The sequence below is a fragment of the Polypterus senegalus genome, chromosome 7 (assembly GCF_016835505.1).
Source record: "Polypterus senegalus isolate Bchr_013 chromosome 7, ASM1683550v1, whole genome shotgun sequence".
NCBI classification, from domain to species: Eukaryota; Metazoa; Chordata; class Cladistia; order Polypteriformes; family Polypteridae; genus Polypterus; species Polypterus senegalus.
In genome coordinates this window covers 28,748,178-28,770,923 of record NC_053160.1, presented here as the reverse complement: position 1 = coordinate 28,770,923, position 22,746 = coordinate 28,748,178, and the positions used below count along the sequence as shown (strand labels likewise).

At 37.9% G+C, this 22,746-nt stretch overlaps 1 protein-coding gene across 2 annotated transcripts in view; it reads left to right on the top strand.

The window, feature by feature from the left end:
• Nucleotides 1-22,746, top strand: part of pde8b (phosphodiesterase 8B) — a 348,478-nt gene that overhangs the window by 150,572 nt on the left and 175,160 nt on the right. Inside the window, exons 1-2 of one of the 2 annotated variants that reach the window (XM_039758400.1) lie at nt 16,823-16,954; nt 17,078-17,134. In XM_039758400.1, the coding sequence (XP_039614334.1) occupies nt 16,952-16,954; nt 17,078-17,134 (60 nt within the window). In that variant the 5' untranslated portion in view covers nt 16,823-16,951. Of the gene's footprint in view, nt 1-16,822; nt 16,955-17,077; nt 17,135-22,746 lie in introns of those variants that run through there. The other variant, XM_039758399.1, reaches the window with a different exon arrangement.

Sequence of the window (22,746 nt, the reverse complement as noted above, 5' to 3'; positions counted from 1 at the left end):
ATGTATCTGGCAGAATATGGAAACAGTTTCCAGCATCGCATGTAATGCAATTGATTACACATACGTCAAGGTATATAGCGTATATTTTTGATTCAGATTGCTTCATCAAAATGGAACAGAATATTCGGGGCCTCTTTTGAAAGAATCTCCTTGTACTTACTGTCACAGAGAATAAATGTCTTTCTAAAGGCTGGAGACCCCATCAGTGTACCCATTATCAGCTATGACCACAAGTGTACAGCAGCAGCTAAAATGAGGGTCCTGTGCAGGTTGGTAGAATTACTTTCTGCATCGTATTAAGGAGGTAAACAATTCAGGAGGACCTTGGTGTAAAGCATCTTTCCTTCTAAATCAAGAGAAGCTGAAGTGGTTTGGGCTTCCTGTAACAATGCTACCCATGTACATCTCCCAAGGGGCTGATCCAGAACATATTAGGTTTCAAAAGTACTGATCTGTCCAACTCTGCTGATTATACCATAGCCTTCACATAGTAAAGCAAGTTGAAAATGATGATTTTTTTATATGATAAAGCAAAACTGATGACATGAACTTAAAAATACTGTATATAACAAAAAGGTGTTTTGTTTTCCTGCCAGTTCTCTAATCTTTGTCAAAAAGATTTGATTGATCCTGGGGTGCTATAGATTCATAAGGTGGGTTACGTCCCGTGATGGTCCACGTCTCTTTTAATGTCCCCTGATTGCCATTTCCCAGTCCTGTGCCTTACTAGTGCCCACACCAATATTTCCTTGAAATGTTTTGCATAAACGTGAGAATATATATATTATTCCTTGCATCATGTAACTGATATGCAAATCAGTGTTTATGGTACTTTACACAAATCCATTCAATCTACAACCTCCTCCATCTGAATCAGTGTTGTGGTACATCATTTAATGTCTTAGTAGCATTGAGCTCAAGGCAGGAATGAACCCTAGACAAAATGCCATCTTGAGTTTTAGCATCATGAGGGGCAAATTTCAAATTGCCACTTAACATACATGTCTTTGGGATGTATTAGTTAATGTAAAAGGGTATCTGGGAAAAATCCATGCACACGCAGACAGAATATGTAAATTCCACGCAGATAATACACAAACTGCTCAATTCAACCCAGGCCCTAGGGACCCAAGACCATTCTGGCAACATCACACTAAGGGCTCTAATTAATGCTGGATAGCTCATCATAAAGGACATTGATGCACACACCCACCACCATGCCAAATTAGATTTTTGAATTAGTTTAACATGAATGTATTTGAATATGGAAGGAAACTTGGGTAACCAGAGAAAAATACACACTGGATGGAGAAATGGAGAGAGAGCTTACCTGTACAAAAATGTGACCCTAGGAGATGGGATTAATCAGCTGTAACCATCCTGGACTGCCAAGTATGTGAGTAGATGGCCTTTAATGCAATTTAACATTTTTCATTTATGAAATACCCTGTAAATTGAGTACATTTTCCTGTCAGCACATTTATCTGGTAGCTTTTAGTAAAGCAGGAAATTGGATTGAAATACAGACCTGTTACCACACGTTGCTTTGGGTGACAAACAGACACTCTGAAACATTTAAATGGATCATTTTATAGCTGTCCAGAGTTGATGGCTATCTTTAAAAAAATTGAATTAATGCACTTTTGTAGTCAGCCATAAAATATGGAGCAGATTAGCATGCTAATGGCTTTCATGGTGTTGGTAAGATTCCCTTTCCTCAGTGAGAAAGTGGAGGTCCCTTGTGCCTCTGCTTAAAGCAAGGGTAAAAGAGAGGGTACTGACTGGTGAAAACGGTACGGTGATGAGGGAAATAACACACTATTGTATGGTGATCCAGACTCAGTAACGGAAGATACACATTTAAAACTTAACAAAATTGATTATCCCTATTAGAATCAAAATCGATTATTCCTATTAAAAAATCCAGTCATCAGGAAGGATTACTTTTCACAGAGACATTCACTATGCTTTATATAGAAATATTAACTCCCATGAGCCCTTACATAGTCTTCATGTAACATATAGCATATGCTTATAACAAATACTGTACATACAACACATAAAACGTTACATATAATTTTATTAGATGTCGCTGAAATTTTCAATTTACATGTATTATTATATGCAAGTTGATGCTTTTATCCAAGTCAAATTACAAAATATTTACCTGGCTCCTGGGCAATAAGGGGCACTAAATGGGTCTGAAGTAGTGACATGTCAGACGGATGGACGGCTAAAACGGCTGGATGGAAGAGCATTTCCTCTTTTTAACATTGCTATCAATTTGTTGTTTTCTCACATTACTTTTCCAGTTTTGGGTCACATGGGAGCCAGAACTTAACTTGATATTATTATACGTAAAGCACAAATGAACTGTGAATGGATTGTCTGTCATAGTAGGACACACCAGGTTGGTTCAGAGTTGCCAGTTTACCTAATCTGCACCTTTTTAAAATGTGAGATGAAAACTGGAATACCCCAAGAAAAGCCCATGTCGCCACAGAGGTGAACATGTGAGATCTACACACATGATCAAGGTGGGGTTTGAACCCAGAACTTGGAACTATGAAGCACTGCCCTGTCATCTGTTTCCTAAAAATAGTCATTCTGTCAGCTTTCTTATATACTGTCAATGTGTTAGTTAGAGCATCTAGAGCAGAGTTAACGCTTTAATTCATTTTAGTATGGCACTCTTCACTGAGTATAGGCTCAGAGCACTTCCACACATCTCTTTCAAGATCTACATCATTTACATACAGTATATAAACACACAATTTACAGTAGACATTCAGGCAAATGGAATTGATATGAATTAATAAATAAACAAATTGTGACAATAGAAAGTATTTTTAATGTCCAGTTGACATCAGAGAAAAACAAAAACTCCACTCAACAGCATTCTTAGAGAAAATAAACAGTCATTTGCAATTGGCAAAGTCACATTTGTGATAAGTGGCCGCTTGTGCTTTCCTGGTTATTCTGTGATATCACAAGTGTATGGTAGACATTGAAATAAGCAGGTGAAATGCTTTTGTAATTGAGTCTTAAGGCCCTCACTATGTCTGTGTCACTTTTCATGGCCAGCAGGAATAGCTTGCCACAGTGGAATACTGAAAAATGAAACAGAACTGAGAAATTTTGGTAACGGTTCATAAACATTACCAAAAATGCAATAATGGTATTAACAATGTCCAGGTAGTGTGGTTGACAAAACTTTAAATCTAAAAATTGCCAGCTCAATCTGCATTCTGCATGATCTTAAACAGTCTTTCCTTTTAACCATTTGTAATGAAGTACAGTATATATAGATTATTTTACTAAAGCTCTCTATTTCTAAAGAACTTTGAAATTGTATTAAACTTTGTTTATTACAGCCTTTCACAAATGAGCATGATAGGGGGTTAGCTTGGAGAAGTACATATCTAGCTATAATCCCGTGTGGAATTCTTTGATTTTCACACTATCCCTAAATGTTATTTTCTTTGCTATGTGGCAAAATATTCTCCAAACTGTATTAAAACATATCGCTTTCACTTGAACAACATTTGTCAGCCATAGTGCTTCAGCCGCTAAGGTATATTCTTACATTTGGTGCTGTCTCACCCAAGACTAAACTATGCACAAACTATAATTATTAAATCAGTGTGTTTACATTTCTTCTGTATGTGAAATGGAAAAACCTACAAACAATTCTTAAACCTTAACCAAAGCAAAGAAGAATACTAAAATTTTGATCTCCGGTTTTCAATGGATCTCAATGTTTTAGGGTCCCCTGATAAAGAAAACATTGATATCTCGATGATGGGTTTGTTTCTGTTTGTGTGTGTGTCGTAGTTTCTTGAGGACGGTCTATAGGTAAAACAGCTGGACAGAAAAATACCAAACTTGAAACTTAAGCCTATTATGAGATGACAATGTGCTAAGTAGTTTTTGAGCCAAATCATGCAAGAGAAAGAGGCACTCTAGAGGAACCCTCAGATGCCGTACTTCTGTAATTAATTATGAATTCTTCTCGTCAATTGCTATCCTAATGACCTATTTTATGATCAGAAGATCAGCATGTCCATCCTGAAGAGAGCAGATCAGATGATGATCAGAGCGGTAATTACTCAAATGTTATAGAATAATTCAGATAACTTGGTTCCTAGGGTGCAGAGCCTACTGACGCTCATGTCTGAATTTTTTTGATTAAGCTTTACAAACTGCAGTTTTGTATGTAAATTGGCAAAACAAATTTAACACAACAAATGACCTAAGTAGCCTTTTACTGCAAAAAAAAGTAAAGGAGAGGAACGCTTCTTTCGCTTTTTGCACAATTCTCTTCTCTACATTCCCACCATAACACTTGCTCATGCATCACATGGAGTGTTAAATCTGGAGTTAAGAGAAGTAGCACATTTTCTGAGTATAGCTTTGTAGGCATGCCAGTTTCAATCAACAATTTAACTTTCTTTGTGTGTTCTGTGATCGAGTGAATTTGTTCCTCAAGCAATGATGCTTTAAAAACATGATCTTTTGCATCATGTGGTCTTGGACTTGCATGTGATTGTTTTCCCTTTTCATCCTTTTTTTTTTGCCCATTTGAGATTTTACATTTTGTGGGATTTTTACTTTTAATTGTACAGCACACAATGTATCCTGCACCAAGACTAAATGTGCTTACAATTGCCACTTTCGATGTTGCATTCATTGGATATTGGAATTGTTCATCGTTCAAGTCTTACTTTTATAGAAGATTATTTGTACCAAAATGAAATGCAGTCCAGCGTGTTAACTATATTTTAGCATAATGCATATGCACATTGGTCATTTAATTTTGTCATGGTTTGATCATGTCATAATTAAAAACCTAACAACGAAATGATTGATTACTTTTTACTACAGCATGCAATTTTCATGTCAGGAGTGAGGTGCTGAGGTGTCACCCATTTCAAGGCTGTGCTCGGGTACTAATTTGTGAGCCTGAGGTGGTTCGTTGTGTGGTGGGTATGGCAATGCTTTGTATCATTGCATGGTCCCAACCTCCTCCTGTTTTGCATTTTAATTCATGTCCATTTATCATGTGTCATTATCTCATTGATAGAGATGTCTAATGACACATTATTATGAAATATTATGTATTTTTGATAAGCACAGTTTAATCTATGTGAAGAGTTAAGCTTATTGTCTTAATACCGCCATAGAGAAAAAATAGTATTAGACCAAGCATTGAACCCTGAGGAGCACGGTATCTATTGTAGGACAGGAATGATAGAGTATTGTCACATAAGCTTGGCAAAATTGTTTGATTAGAACATTTTAACAACTGTGATGAGAAGAGGCCATTCAGCTCAATACACTGAATGTCCGAAGTAGCACTAAGTTGATATTTGAAGATCCCTCTACTCTCAACCGCACTGCTAAGTAATTCATTCCAAGTGTGTGTGGTTCTTTATGTGAAGAAAAACTTTCTAACATTTGTGTAAAATCTGCCTTTAACAACTTTCCAAGTGTTCTTGTGGCAGAATTACATTTAAATAACAACTGGGATCCACTGTACTAAATATTTTCATAATTTTAAACACTTTGATCATGTCACCTCTTAATCTCCGTTTGCCTTAATCTCTCATTTGATCTTTTTTCCTACCTCATACCTTTTACTCCAGGAATCAGTGTAGATGATTTTCTTTGGACTTTCTCTAGCTTTACTGTGTTTTTTGTTTTGTAATATTCAGATCAAAACTGCACACAGTACTCCAGGTGAGGCCTCACAAGTTCATTATATAGCATAGACAAAACCTCTCTTGACTTGTACTCCACACATCGTGGCTCTCTGGCTAAAGGATGTGGGCTGGTAATTCGAACGTTGCTGGTCCGAATCCTGGCAGTGACAGAAGGAATGATACTCTGTTGGGCCCTTGAGCAAGAACCTTAATCTGCAGCTGCTCCGGAGTGCTGTACAAATGGCTGACCCTGTTCTCTGACCCCAACAAACTCTCTGGAGAGTAATTTGGGGTATGCAAAAGGTGACAAATTCCTAACTCAGGAAATTGTATGTGGTAACTAAAGGATTAAAAATCACTAATCACTTTAAAATCACATCATGATATAGAATCCAACATTCTTTTGGCCTTTTCTGATTGCTTTTGTGGTGTAGTGACGACTCCACTTTGACTCAGGCCCTTCTCATAAGAGGTACTTTTAAGCTACAGACCTCCCATGGTGTATTCAAATCTAACATTTCTACCTCCTACGTATAATACTTTACAATAACTTACATTAAATTTTATTTGCTACAAATCTGCTGAAGCCTTTATTCTGTCTAGGTCCCTCTATAACAGTTTAGCTGATTCTGCATTATCTGTTCTTCCACCTAGTTTGATTTATTTTAGTGATTTTTAACCCTTTGATTGACATATACAATTTCTTGTATTAGGAATTTGTCATTTTTCACATTTGGTGTCATCTGCAAACTTGATCCCCCCTTTTTGATTTTATTCTTCTCTAAATCATTTATGCATGTTAAAAACAATCCCAGCAATGATTCCTCAGTGACACCACACATAATGTCACCTAATTCTGAAAGGTTCCCCACACCATTCCACACAATTCTTTCATTTAGATAGCAGCTGGACCACATAAGAGTATTATATGATGGAATATTTTCAAACCCTTGTAATCCAGTTGGGCGGCACGGTGGCGCAGTGGTAGCGCTGCTGCCTCGCAGTTAGGAGACCTGGGTTCGCTTCCCGGGTCCTCCCTGCGTGGAGTTTGCACGTTCTCCCCGTGTCTGTGTGGGTTTCCTCCGGGCGCTCGGTTTCCTCCCACAATCCAAAGACATGCAGGTTAGGTGGATTGGCGATTCTAAATTGGCCCTAGTGTGTGCTTGGTGTGTGGGTGTGTTTGTGTGTGTCCTGCGGTGGGTTGGCACCCTGCCCAGGATTGGTTCCTGTGTTGGCTGGGATTGGCTCCAGCAGACCCCCGTGACCCTGTATTCGGATTCAGCGGGTTAGAAAATGGATGGGTGGATGGATGTAATTCAGTTCAGGGCACCATAGATCCCAGAAGGGCACCATAGATCCCAGAAGGAAGTGCATGCCAATAGGAAGAGAATGTTCAGGCTCCAGATGTGCATTTTTTTGTTATAAAAGTTGTCGATATATGCTGTATATCATTGTCATATTTACATTGTTGGGTCACTAAACATACATAAATCATAATTTTTATAAGGTAATACAATAACAGTTTTCTCCATTAGCACATCTTTATATTTTTAAACTGCAGAAAATACAGTATGTCCCATAAACTTGTTATGTAATGGACAACTGATATCTGGGTACATTTCAGTTTTGAGAGCTTACACTTTTCAAAGGTATGGAAATCTTAAAAAAAGATAAATCTGAAAGGTAGTAAATGAAACTATAGAATATGCTGTCTCAGGAGGTTATGGAAGCAGAAACAGTGAGGGAATTCAATAATACCAGAGAGAGACATTGCTGATTCTTTTGGAAGTGGGAAACATGAAGCTGGAATGCAGCTTCTGTGATGGACTAGGAAATGGACAAACGTGAGGTTTTGTATTTCGAATGATAATCTAATGGAGTTGGTTTACTGTAATATTTCACTGTGTTTAATAGAATATAATATTTGACCTTGGGGGGAAAAAAATATATAACAGATTTTTTTTTGCTTTGTAGTATTTGATTATCATGTGTATCAGACACACCATCCCTACACTTGTTCATACAATGTGTTTACATTGTTTTTAAGAGCATGTGTGGCTTTCCCACTGACATACAGGAGAGTGAGAAAGAAGGATATACAGAACACAGTAAGTTTTATGTTATAGACTCACAAGCATAGGTAAGTTGAAAAGCAAATTCACTATTAATTGCTATGCCTTTTTAGTTCACTGATACTGATTGTTATACACAGTAGCACACATCTTATTTATGAGTTAGGAGTGCTGTACAAATTTACAAATTGAAAATCACATGCAGTAAAAACATACAAACCGCATATGATAAAGCAATAAAAATGCTGCAAAAGATGACCTGAGTATGGTTTTTAAGAAAATGAAATTAGCTAATTTAATCAGGTTATGGGCAAAGCAACTTACACTCTGAATGACACCATTAATATCCTGTGCTGGAGTGTAAAAAATGAGTGTGACCAGCAGTAGGGAACCAGTTCAGAAAAAAACAAAGAGTTGGGGTACCAACCTGGCAATCCACATTTAGTTGGTACAAAACAAAGGCTTAAAGAGTGCACAGTGGCACAACAAAAGGGATACTAACCAAAAGATCAACTAATACCAAGTACTCTGTTGGTATTTTCTTGGCTGTTGCTCAGGAGCTCATTTGAAGTCGAGTCCTGGTTGCAAGTGAGACACTTCCTTCAAGGCTGTGGGGAAAAGAGAAGATATTCTTAGTGACAGCACACTCTGTCACTCCAGAGTGGTATTACTTATCTCACCTGAGCCTGGAAGTCACACCTGCGTGACACTAGCATATAGGTCAGTAAATATTTTTTATGCCTGTGTTTGTACAATTAACTTCAGTCAAGCTGTCTCTGCCATGTTCCTGAAGATGTCAATCCTCAAGAGAGAAGATCAGATGATGATCTAAAGAGAGCTGACTAGGAAGAAGCTAGTGTAACTAGAAGTTTATGTGCTGTCTGAAACTACACATCTGGCAATATCATGTTGTAATGGCTTGTAACCAACACTCATTGTACTCTTCTTCCGTATACTTTGGGGATATCTTCTTATTTAATACACTACCGTGGCTGTTTGTTTGTCTGTTCAGGATTTTAAATCACCTGTAGCTCACAAACTGTTTGAACTATTGACCTGAAATTTGGTACACATATACTACGTGACCTCTACTATCCGCTTTCAGGGTGATGATTGACCTCCAAGGTTATTCCTTTTTTATTTTTATTTTATCTTATTGTAGGACGGTACGGTGGCGCAGTGGTAGCACTGCTGCCTCGCAGTTAGGAGACCCGGGTTCGCTTCCCGGGTCCTCCCTGCGTGGTTCTCCCCGTGTCTGCGTGGGTTTCCTCCGGGCGCTCCAGTTTCCTCCCACAGTCCAAAGACATGCAGGTTAGGTGGATTGGCAATTCTAAATTGGCCCTAGTGTGTGCTTGGTGTGTGAGTGTGTTTGTGTGTGTCCTGCGGTGGGTTGGCACCCTGCCCAGGATTGGTTCCTGCCTTGTGCCCTGTGTTGGCTGGGATTGGCTCCAGCAGACCCCCGTGACCCTGTGTTCGGATTCAGCAGGTTGGAAAATGGATGGATGGATCTTATTGTAGAATCAACTCTCGGCAGCCTACGCGGCACATGCGTACGCGTGCCGTTCTCATTCCCTACCACATTCACCGTCACTTCCCCTACCTCTTCATATCTCAAATCATTCTTGAGGCAGATTGAAGACTTAAGTGTCAGCTTAAGTGAAAAATTAAGGAAAATGTTCTAATCAGTTTTATTGTGGAAAGATGCCGACGGAAAAAGAGAAGAAGCAGGCAGCTAGGGTGAAGAAAGGAAGAGCTGCTCAGGAAGCAGCAAGCACATCAACCTCTGAGCAAACGAATGCTAAACATACAGAGAAAGAGTCTGAAAACTAGGAATGCTCAAGTCAAGTGTATTCACTGCATGTTATAGTGCAGTGTACCGTTACTGGTTATCAATAATCTACCTTAATAACAGGACAAATGTCTGTGTGTCTGTCTGATTGCTAAGTCTCTGTCATTCCAACAGATGGCACATCACAAACATTAGCACTGGTTTTATGAATCCCATACCAAATGGCATATAACCGAGACATGTGCATTACATTTGTCATTCCAACTGATGGTGCATCACAAATATTTGTAGTAATGCATTTTATTACTAGAGATGTTTGTGATGCACCATCTGTTGGAATGACAAACACAATGCATTTTATTACCACATGTATTTCAAAATACATTCCAATAAATGGCACATTTCAAAAGTTAACGCTGAGGTCTACGTTGATTACTTAGGGTTCAACCCTTCTTAGACGGGCAGGACAGCTAGTACAATATAGAATTTGTAAATTAACTCCTGCATGTTCTATTACTCAGTCTAATTGTCTGGGGTTATAGACGTTAAAAGGAAGGGGATAGGAAGCGCTGCACGACAGTACCTAACAGTATGGTAAATGTATGGGATTTGAAGTATTCCGGTTGTGGACACTAGAGATCACTCCAAGTTACCAAACACCCAACACAAGCATGCACGGACACAAGTTAAAAGGCACAAAGAGTCCTTTATTGAGGATAAACTCTTTAAACCAAGCGTTTCCCACCACCACTACCACAAGTACAATAAAGCACTGTTATAGTATACTCATTGTCTTCTTTTTCTTGGTCACTCTTCCACTGCCTGCTTTACTCCTCCTCATAAGCTTCATCTACCTTCTGTCTGACTTTGGCTCATTCTTGTGAGGCAGGCAACTCCTTTTATCTCCCACCCAGGAGTACTTCTAGTCTTCCACACTTGTGGTCTGAAAGCACTTCAGGGTGAGACGGAAACCCCATTAAGTAGAGCTCCCCAGTCCCTGCAGCACCCCGGCGACACCCATGGAACCCAACAGGGCTGATTTGAAGAACTCCATGTCCCATGCTGCCTTGTGCACACTCTCCCCCCCATTCCTTCCAATTTGAGGGCGTCTCAGCAGGGGCTGTTCCTCATATGGTGAAGTCTATTTATTACAAAGTATAAAACAGGAAAATAGAGTCATGTAGGAGTCTAACACCACAAAACAGACCTTCTTTTCCTTTTTGCTTCATACTCAGAAGCATATGCCCACATATGCCAAAGGAGAACGTATACCATCATTGGCTTCCACCTATTCATTAAACATCAGGTAGTTGTCCTAATGTGGAAAAGGTTCTAATATCTTTCAAGTACTGCACCATAATGGTCTGCTGAATGCCCTTTGTGAACTGCTAACAGATACTGTACATACACAACAATGTATCTTTTGTATAGCAGTCTTCACTTTGTTATGTGAATCAGAATGCAAATGTGTAACTTAGTACAGGAAATTGTTACAGTTTTGTGGCAGAGAAAAGTAAATCTTAAAGTGCAGCATTACTTGGATCCTTTTACAAATTTAATGGTCATTTTTATCAGATAAGGAGCTCACACTCCATTTTGAACTCAGGTCACATCTAGTAATTTTGATGTGAATTTCATGTGGAATTAAAGTTAAACTGATGTCACATTACATGATTTTTATTCATAAGATATATCAGACTCACCCACAGCAGTTGCTGATCTTGTCACTGGACCTTGTTAATTTATTTGATGGAATATCGCTGGGCATGTCAAATTTACTGGCCATGATATTTCAGTATAGATGTTCTTGCCCCTTTTTTTGTGATATCCAGTTGCATGCTGCCTGATGTAGCCAGCACCGTACAAAAGGTTAGCAACAATTGTGAGTTCAGCCATAATCTCATCTCCATTTCCATTCTGTTGTGGTACATAAAATATGAGACATCAGACAGATGAGCTTCTGTTCTGTTTTGTCAAGTCCAAAACATTATTCCTTGTTTCTCTTTGATTTTGTCAGAGCTAGTCATGGATTATTTAGAATGATGTCACATTAGACGACTGAATTTATAACAGCAAACCACTGACTGCTTCTGACTCTATAAGAATATGTAAATGAAGGCTATGACTGAAAGTTGCTGGAAAATAACATAATTTGACTTGGTCTTTAAGGGATCTTACTAATGCCAGTGTCAAAAATACTATAGGCTCTTCTTCAATAGCATCAGTGAAAGTAATTTTTGTTAGGTGGGACCCTAGAAAGTTGGCATCGTGACCTGGAGAATATTTTGCTCTAAATTTGCGGCCAGCTTAGGTAAACACTCCCAAAAGTACCCTATGTTGCTTTGCAAGGCCAGTGTGACATTACAGAGCTGTAGCAGCCATGCATATAACTTTCTTGCCTGCCTCCTGTAAGATCGTTGTCAACGTGACCATAGCTGGGTTGTAAGCATAAGAAGAAGACAAAAAATGCTGTTTTAACTACTGAAATGTGCTAAACCACTCTACCCCTCCAACCGAAGCATTTGACGCAGTGTTGTGCAATATGTTTCCCCTGTCTCTAACCGCACTAGTCACTAGGCTACGCATGCACCCTCAGAGCACGAGTTACACTTTTTTTGAAAATTTGCGCTGCCATAGACCTGTATTTAATCACACTCAGATGACATGCTATATCATTACGTATTGCCTATTTAAGATTGTGTAACATAGTAGCTTTTGTCCTGCTTTGGAACCAATGAAAAAACAAAGACAAATTGTCTTTTCTAGATTAGTTAGGTATAAACAAAACAAAATATTTTTTTTTAAGACTTTGTTTCTGGTTTAGTGTTTTTGCTTTAACATTCGGTTTCATTTGTTTCTCCAGTATTCTGACCCCTTCTATTTGTTGTGCACAGTACTGTCTGTCTCTTTTGATTTCTTTTTCGTCTCCTGACCATTTATTTTTGCTTTATAAAATTGAAGCCTTAGTGTAAACCTTAATATCTGAATGCAGCTTCAATGTGAATAGCATGGCCAGTAACCAAAGAAATACACTCTTCAGCCCACTTTTGTAGTCTACCTTTTCCATCTCTTTGTGGCTAAAAATGTGTGCGTCAGAGACAGTGTTAACACTATGGTGTGGGCAGTTTAACAATTTTGTCTCTGTATATATATTAGTTATCGTTAATACAAGTATTTATACATCACACCTATGTACAAATCTTATATAAGAGAACATTTTTGTTCTACCACTATGTAGGAGGCAGACAAAAAAACGTAAGATCTCAGTGACCAGGAGAATGTGTAGACCAGTTTGTATACGGTACCTGAGAAAAATAATATCATATAACAAACACAATAAGGAAACACAAAGAAGAATTGCCATAGCGAGCTGTGCTTTTGCAAAACTGAGGATAACATGGAAGATCAGGAATATGAATGAGACAACTACTGGATCCAAGCATGATATCTACACTCACAGGCCATAGGCGGACCTTGCTAATACTGGGTTGGACCTCCTTTTGCCTCCAGAGCTGCCATAATGATTTGTGGCAAAGATTCAACAAGGTACTGGAAACATTGCACAGGGATTTTGGTCAATGCTGACATGGTAGCTTCACGCTACAGATTTCTTCATTTATGATGCAAATCTCTCATTCTAACACATCCCAAAGTTGCTCTGTTGGATTGAAATGAGGTGACTGTGGAGGCAATTTGAGCACAGTGAGCTCATTGTCATGTTCAAGAAACCAGTTTGAGATAATTTGAGCTTTGTGACATGGCACATTATCCTGCTGGAAGTAGGCATCAGAAGATGGATACACTACAGTCATAAAGACATAGTCTGCAACAATTCTCAGGTAGGCTGTGGCATTTGAATGATGCTCAATTGGTTCTAAGGGGCCCAAAGTGCCAAGAATATCCCCCACACCATTAAACCTCCATCACAAGCCTGAACCATTGACAGGATCCACGATGGATCCATATTTTCATGTTATTGATACCAAATTCTGACCTTAGCATCTGAATCTCACAGCAGAAATTGAGATTCATCGGACCAGGCAATTTTTTTCCAATCTTCTTTTGTCCAATTTCGGTGAGCCTGTGCGAATTATAGCCTCAGTTGCCTGTTCTTAGCTGACAGGAGTGGCACCCAGTGTGGTCTCCTACTGCTGTAGCACCCATCTGCTTCAAGTTTCTATATTTGGTGTGCATTCAATGATGCTCTTCTACATACCTCAGTTGAAATAAGTGTTTATCTGAGTTACTGTTGCCTTTCTACCAGCTTGAACCAGTCTGGTCATTCTCCTCTGACCTCTGGTATCAACAAGGCATTTCCGCTCACTTTGATATTTTCCCATTTTTGACCATTCTCTGTAAACCCTAGAGATAGTTATGCATGAAATTCCCAATACATCAGCAGTTTCTGAAATATTCAAACCAGCCTGTCTGGAACCAACAACCATGCAAAGTTCAAAGTCACTTAAATTCCCTTTCTTAAATTTCCCATTCTGATGCTTGGATTGAATTTCAGCAGGTCATCTTGATAATGTCTACATGCCTAAATGCATTGATTTGCTGCTATGTGGTTGGCTGATGGGATATTTGCATTAAGAAGCAGTTAAACAGGTGTGCCCAATAAAGTGGCCTGTGAGTGTATATTACTACAGTATATACATGTGAATTAGGGGAAACTGAATACATTTGAAATAAGGTATTACAGGAAAACAATGAGAACAAGTTGGCAGAACATGGTGATAAACAAAAAGAAATAAGATTTGAACAAAAAAGGAACAGTTGGATTAGATGAAAGCAAGCAAACTCAAACTAGACCTGAGTCTGCAGGATGGGTGACAAAAGATTAAGAAAAAATAACATGGTTTTGAATAGTCAAGGTGGTGAAATAAAGGGGACAACAAAGAAGAAGAAGGTTAGATGACATCTGGGAATGGTCTTGATTAAACATTCAAGGAGCAGCCCTGATGGCCCAAGTTAGCCCAATACTATCCACTTGCAGAGCCACAGCACCATACGTCACCGCAGTTGTAGATCCACAGTTACAGACCCGGAAGTGACGTCTCTGTCGTTTCAGATCTGACTTTGTAACTTATTACTTTTGGAAGGTTTCGGCAGGTCTCGGCAAAGCCGAGTAACATCTTGTGAAGGACCCGTTCAGAAATTAAGCGATAAAAATGAGAAGGAAAAAAGTACATCAAACAAAATAATATGCATCATTGTGAAGTTCAGAGGGTTTCTGCCATCACGTCGTGTCATACATCAAACTAAACAATACAGATCGCTTCTGTGAAATATTAATATTAACATTTACATTGTGTTTGGGTCTGTGGGAACCATTTAACATGTCGACAAAATTAAAGTCATGAAGATCTGTGTTAATTGAAAATAGTTTACAATCATGAAACAAAGTATACAATATAATTATAATGTTTACACCACGTTAGAGTTTAGTAAAACGTTAATAATAAAAGTGATTAGGTTTTTTAAAACGTACTATGCATGTGTGCAATATTGTTCTAAACCAATTTAGAATAAACATTGAAGCCAATCTAATATTTTTAAATATGCATGTGGAGAAAACGGCAATACATAATCATACCTTGAATTATGCTATATACTGTATTAATTGCCTTACATAGAACTGCTCTAGTTTTTGTCACTTATTATTGTAAATGATTGGCCATCAAAAGAAAAATACTAATAAGAACACAATTCATTTATATAGCACCTTTCCTATGCCCAAAATTCAGAAAGAACAACAGGACCCATATAACATTGGCTACAAATAATATCTTCACTAAATAAAGATAAATACAGGATATACAAAACACTCAAATAGAATAAAACACAATAATGCAGACTAAAATACAACATATAATACTACAAAAAAATCTTGGAACAAATAGCATAAATTGTGATAAAAATGCAAACCCTAAGTACCTGAGCAGATAAAGGGGGTAAACTGAAAGAAGGGGCAGAATGTCAGGTCTGTTTAATGTCTTCCTAAACAAATGAGTTAAAAACAAATGAATGGAGTCAGCTGATGTCATTCATTTTGAGAGGTCATTCCACAGTCAGGGTGCAATACAACTGAAGGTCCTGCTGTCACCCACAGAGTACAGGTTAGTGTGGGACACAGAATGAGAGGACCTTAGTGAGCAGATTAATAACAGAATTTGAGATTCAATCCTGTAAGACACAGGGAGCAGTGAAGCTGCAGGATGGCTGTGATGTGCTCGCCGTTGCCAGTCCCTGTCAGGACTCTTGCAGTTGAGTTTTGAATCAGCTGGAGCTGTGATATAAGATTAGAAATGGCACCTGCCAGTAGTGACTTACAATAATCAATGTGGGATGTGATAAAAGCAGGGACAAGATTCTCAGCATTAGAAAAGGAGAGGAATGAGCAAACATAAGAAATGTGACACAGGTGGAAGTTTCTTAATATGGTTTACATGGGAGAAATAAGAAAAGGAGGAATCAAAGTGACACCAAGATTCTTTTCAGTAAAAGAAGGTCTGATGAGATCATCACTCAGAATGGTTGAAGAGGAGCTTGTTTTCTTAAGTTACACTCTCTGCTCATGCTCACCATTTTTTCAAGCTAATATAAATATGAGAAATTCTGCAATATCTTTTCGCTTACAACTGGTGACGTATGATGTAGTTAGTTGTCGGGTGGATGCGCCTCCTGTTCTGAAAAATGCATCTGCTCGCACAATAGCTTTAGATTTCATCTTGAGTCAATAAAAGAGGTTTTTTGTGTCTGTTTAATCAAATATTTAAATTTGTACCAACATATTTTTTTGCCTATGTGTGTGAAGTGGGATAGGGATTGCTGACGAGGGGCCCACCAATGCATTGGGCCCTGCTCGGCCATTCCCTACGCACACGCCCTCCCTCTTTGAGACGGCCCTGTCTCTGCAGCTGGATACAGACTGCCAGATGGATCAATGCCAGATAATTCCTTTCCTTTTTTATTTTTTTTTTTAGTTTCTTTTTTAAGAGTAACTGCTTTGCAGTATATTTTTAAAATGACATGATATATAATGTATAATTAATAGGACTCCAGTGTCTGAGCTCGCTGCAGTTTCTTTGTGACATTCCTAAATCCCTTGCTGAGGAGATTAACACAATGACGCAGGTCAGCACAGATTCCTGCGTCACATTTCCTGTGATGTGTGGTAGATGGCTTCCCGGGGCTGCTTACATGCTTCTGACTTAGAAAAAAAAAAAAGTACTGCCTAAATGTATAGCCACAAAGAAAAAAAAGGAGGACTGATGTGAAGTGAGAAATCTAAAGCAAACATATGTGAAGCCTTCAATTTAGGTTATGTAGGCAAGTAATCTAACAACAGAAAAATAAATGATAACACTCTAAGCCATTAGATAGTGATGGTGAGTACATTTAGGAGGGGGAGTGGTCTCTGACTTATTTACTTTTACTTTTTACATTTGATGTTAATGCTGAGGGAAAATCATAATGTTTCTAAACTTTGTATTTGCTTTTTGTTTTGCCAGGTTTCTGCGACTGAGGTGCGTTTTGGTCCCATGAGAGTGTCGCAAGAGCCAATTCAGGTATTGTAACTGTATTTTTGTTATTTTTTAATATAAAAGTTGTGTCCACCAGCTTTGCATAAGTTTAATTTATGCCACCACTCAGTTCTTAAAGTTTTAATTAGTAGCTGTGAGGTGATGCCGTTTCTCAGCTCAAGAATCCTATATTTAAATCTCAGGTCATCAGTTTAGAGCTTGATGTCCCCCTGTGCCTGCATGGATTTTTCTCTAGGTACAATAATGTTTCTGCCACATGCTAAAAACTGCGTGTTAGGTACTTAGGCCGTGTATGCACATGTCTTGTGATCGAGTGGGGTGTTGTTCACTGTTGATTTCCACGTTGCCCCTATTAGTACTTGATGTAAACCCACTCACCACTTTGAAACTGTAAAAGCAGGTTGAAGAATATATGAAGAGATAATTGCATTATAATACATTTTCTTTACAAACTTAAGGGATAAAATTACAAGAAAGCCTGGCTCCATCACTATCCTCACCCTTTCATGTATTTCAGTAGTTATATACTGTACAGACAAAAAAACTTTAAACGACTGACACAAAAATGATCATCATCCATTACATTTAGATAGATAGATAGATAGATAGATAGATAGATAGATAGATAGATAGATAGATAGATAGATAGATAGATATGAATTGCACTATAAGATAGATAGATAGATAGACAGGCACTATGCGATAGATAGATAGATAGATAGATAGATAGATAGATAGATAGATAGATAGATAGACAGATAGATAGGCACTATGCGATAGATAGATAGATAGATAGATAGATAGATAGATAGATAGATAGATAGACAGGCACTATACGATAGATAGATAGATAGATAGATAGATAGATAGATAGATAGATAGATAGATAGATAGATAGATAGATAGATAGATAGATAGATAGATAGATAGATAGATACTTTATTAATCCCAAGGGGAAATTCACATACTCCAGCAGCAGCATATTGATAAAAAAAACAATATTAAATTGAAGAGTGATAAAAATGCAGGTAAAACAGACAATAACTTTGTATAATGTTAATGTTTACACCCCCGGGTGAAGAGTCGCATAGTGTGGGGGAGAAACGATCTCCTCAGTCTGTCAGTGGTACATTTAGTAGTGTTAAGCTATTATAAATCTTGCTTGACCATCCTGTGAAAAGACACATAAAATGCATGCATAATTTCTAAGTTAGTCCATGGGGTTGTCTACTTAATGCCCACATCTGACTTACTGTATGACCTGGAACAAATCATTGAACCTCTGTAGCTCCAGTCATGTATTTGTAAATCAGCTTGAGATTGTGCTTATTATTGTGAAGTACTACTTAATGTAAAATCCAGGAGTGTGATTTTGTTCTAATCATACTGTAAGAAATTGCATATTATGTGCAAAGTGAAATTTGTGATTTTTGTGAGGTCTGGACATATAAATTTGAAGATATATGCTTGTCCTTGAGAACTGTCTAATTCATTGTTGACATTAAAGTGCCAAATAATTATAACATTTCAATCTACATGTATATTTTACATGGCACTTTACATATGGTTCTGAAGTATATTTTACATTAGAACATTAGAACTTTAGGACAATCTAGACAAGAACAGGCCATTCAGCCTAGCAAAGCTCACCAGTCCCATCCATGTAATTCTTCCAAAAAACATCAAGTCAAGTTTTGAAAGTCCCTAAAGTCCTACTGTCTACCACACTAATTGGAAGCTTATTCCATGTGTCTATAGTGCTCTGTGTAAAGAAAAACTTCCTAACGTTTGTGCGTAGTACTAGGGTGTTGTACCGTGTTAGACATTATGACTGTAGAGAAAAGCCAAACAAAACAACACCTTTAATTGGCTAACTAAAAAGATTACAATATGCAAGGTTTCAAGGCGACTCAGGCCCCTTCTTCAGGCAAGATGTAATGTTTGTGCAAAATTTACCCTTAACAAGATTCCAACTGTGTCCCCATGTTCTTGATGAAGTTCTTTTAAAGTAACAGACCCAATCCACTGTACTGATTCTGATTCCCTTCATAATTTTAGACACTTCTGTCATGTCACCTCTTAATCTTCTTTTGCTTAAACGGAAAAGGCTCAACTCTTTTAATCTTTCTTAATAATTCATCCCCTTTAGCCCTGGAATCAGCCCTGTTGCTCGTCTCTGGACTTTTATTAGCACTGCTATGTCCTTCTGGTAGTATGGAGACCAAAACTGTACACAGTACACCATATGAGGCCTCATCAGTGTGTTATAAAGTTTGAGCAGAACCTCCTTGGACTTGTACTCCACACATCAAGGCGCTATATAACCTGAAATTCTGTTAGCCTTTGTCAAATAAACAGACGAATGCCACAGAAAAGTTTTGAGGCAGCCACCCATATACTTGAAATAAGGAAGCTAAGTAGGTTATTATATACAGTATTAGTCTTCTTAACGGCTTCTGAACACTGTCTGGCAGTTGATAGTAACGAGTCCACTATGACTCCTATATCCTTCTCATAAGATGTACTCTTGATTTTCAGACCTCCTTTTTTGTATTTAAACCTACCATTTTACTTCCTACATGTATTACTTTAAATTTAGAAAGGGGATGCAGGTAATAAGGAGTTAGATACCATGCAATAGTAGTTTGTGGACCCGGTATAGTCTGTATTTGAAAAAAAAAAAAAACTTCAAGTATCAATCTAGTTTTGATTTGACTTTATTTAATGTTCCTGGCTGCTATGCTCTCTTCCTAGTATACCAAGCTCTGCCTATTTACTGGCCCCCCAATACACAATTAAAAACATATTTTAAGATCTTTGCCGCTCATTTAAAACTTGACTATATAAACTTGTATGAAGCATGCTTAACAGCCACGACACAGATATAATTAGAGCATACTTGTTAGGCTTTGCATTAATATTCAGTGATGCAAGAATACCTGGAAATGCCAGAGTACGTTCTGCAAGTCGGTCTGCAGAACACTTGAAAGCCATTCCTGATCCCAAACTGTTCTAAGAGTTGTTCATAAATGCAATTGATGTACAATTGTCCTAATTTTTATTTTATCAGCTTAACATTTTGGATCTGAGTAACCCTGTTTTATTTTTGTTGATGTTTTTGCAATATCCTTTGGGTTTAATAAAGTTTCTTGCCAATGGTTATTAAATTGTATTGTAGTATTTGTCACACTATTACAGTGTAATTTTATTTGTTTGTTTCTCTGCTGTTCACTGCCTTTCAGGCCTTTTCCATATTCTTTACTGTGTCTGTGCCTGTTGCAAGTTGTCATAATGATAACTAAAATGTATAAATTTCATATTCCTTCAAGAAAGTTTTCTCATGCTAAAGAGCTTCCTATGTTCCTCCTGCCGCAGTGATTATTATTTCATTATTATTTATTTATAAAGTTCTATAATTAATTATTAGGAATCATTAATGTGTTATTTGCCATTTTGAACTCTTCTTTTCCAAGGGTTGCTAAGGGAGGATTATGGGAAGTTGAGCTACACTGATGTATTTATCCGCAAAGTTACTTAAACCCCCCCGGGTATGTCCAGAAGATTGTCTAAATCTTAAATCTTGTTTTGTAGTTTTCTTTGTACTTCAGTTTCTCAGTTTATGACCTTGTGGTCGTTAGACTTACAAACCTCAGGTTTTATTTTGGGTTTGTTGTCTCTCTTAGATCTGTCTTTCTGGTTTTCCTGACTATGTACTTTCTTCATCTTTTTCCTGGTCTTGTCCCTTTCTGACACTGACAACCTTGCTGGCAGTACGGTAGTCACATGACATGTACGTCATGTGACATGACACATATTTTACCTGTATTTATAAGAAAGCGGCCTAGTACAACTGCAGTCCAAGTTTATATAAGTTTCAAATACAAATCTTTGTGTGTGTAGTTATTTATTGAAAAGCTTTTCAGGTAAACGATAGTGCTTGTTTTGTTTTGTAGCCTCTGAGTTTTTTGATTCACAAATTAAACTTTGATAATTGATTTAGACCTTTGCCTGACTATACAACTGCTGTCTTTCTTGTACCTTTTTCATTGCCTTCATTTCCTTATCTGTGAATTTAACATTTACAGTGATCCCTCGCTATATCGCGCTTCGACTTTCACGGCTTCACTCCATCACGGATTTTAAATGTAAGCATATCTAAATATATATCACAGATTTTTCGCTGGTTCCCAGATTTCTGCGGACAATGGGTCTTTTAATTGATGGTACTTGCTTCCTCAGTTTGTTTGCCCAGTTGATTTCATACAAGGGACGCTATTGGCGGATGGCTTAGAAACTACCTAATCAGAGCAAGTATTACGTATTAACTAAAACTCCTCAATGATATACGATATGCTTCTCACGTGGTGCTTGATTGTTTGTTTGTCTCTGTCTCTCTCACTCTCTCTGACATTCTCTGCGCCTGATGGAGGGGGTGTGAGCAGAGGGGCTGTTTGCACAGAGGCTGTTTGCACAGAGGATATGGACGCTCCTCTAAAAAATGCCGCTTTATTGCGGTGCTTCGGCATACTTAAAAGCCCAAAAGCACGTATTGATTTTTTGATTGTTTGCTTTTCTCTTGTGCTCTCTCTCTCTCTCTGACATTCTCTGCTCCTGACACGCATTCTTTTAATTGTGAGAAAGAACTGTCATCTCTGTCTTGTCATGGAGCACAGTTTATAATTTTGACTAAAGGGTGTTATTTCATGTCTAGAGGGTTTTAATAATTTTAACAGTGTGGGAGAGTTTATAAGGGCTTAAAATATATAAAAATAACCATACAAACATATGGTTTCTACTTCGCGGATTTTCACCTATCGCGGAGGGTTCTGGAACGCAACCCCCGCGATCGAGGAGGGATTACTGTAGTCTTTTGAGTTGAGCTTCCTCCTCGTCACAACAGAGGGGGGTCTTTAAAGGGAAAAGATATTTCAAAGGGTGGATGGGTTCTACTGGTCAAATCATAAGCAGCAAGTATAACCCCAAAAGAAAAATATCAGCAACAGAATCACTAGACTAGCAAAGGTTAAAAGTCCAAATTTGTCAGGGGTATCCCAGCATCAGCTCTCCCTCATTAAAAGCAGGCGTGGGAGCTGCTTTGCAACACACTGCTCAATACAGAATGGCTAAATGTGTGCACTTTAAAAGGAATTTCAATCCAAGGGTGACAGCAGTGAAGCATATATGTTTAAAGGAATACATGATTTACCATTATCCAAAAGACAGTCTGACATGTAGATGGAAGTTCATACTCAGAAAAGGTGAGCTACTGTATATGTGGAAAAAAATTCCAGGAAGCACAAGAGTATAAACAAAATTCAGACATGCAACGTTAAAAATGTAGGTATACAAAATACCGGTGAGGGTCAAGAATGCATAAGCACTAACAAAAATACTAAATCTAAGAGTTCTAGAAAGTGGCTGTTGCAAAGACAAGAATATGAATGTTCAAGCAAAGCCACAATCCTTGATTATTTTTTTATGCCCACAGCCCTTTCATCCAGGCCCAGGCTGTACACCACACTGGCCAAACCACCAAACACCTTACTCAACACAGTATTACTTTAACAAATTAAGATAACAAAATACACGTTTCAAAAAATAAAAGTCAAAAGTTTCAATAAACAATAATGTAAGAA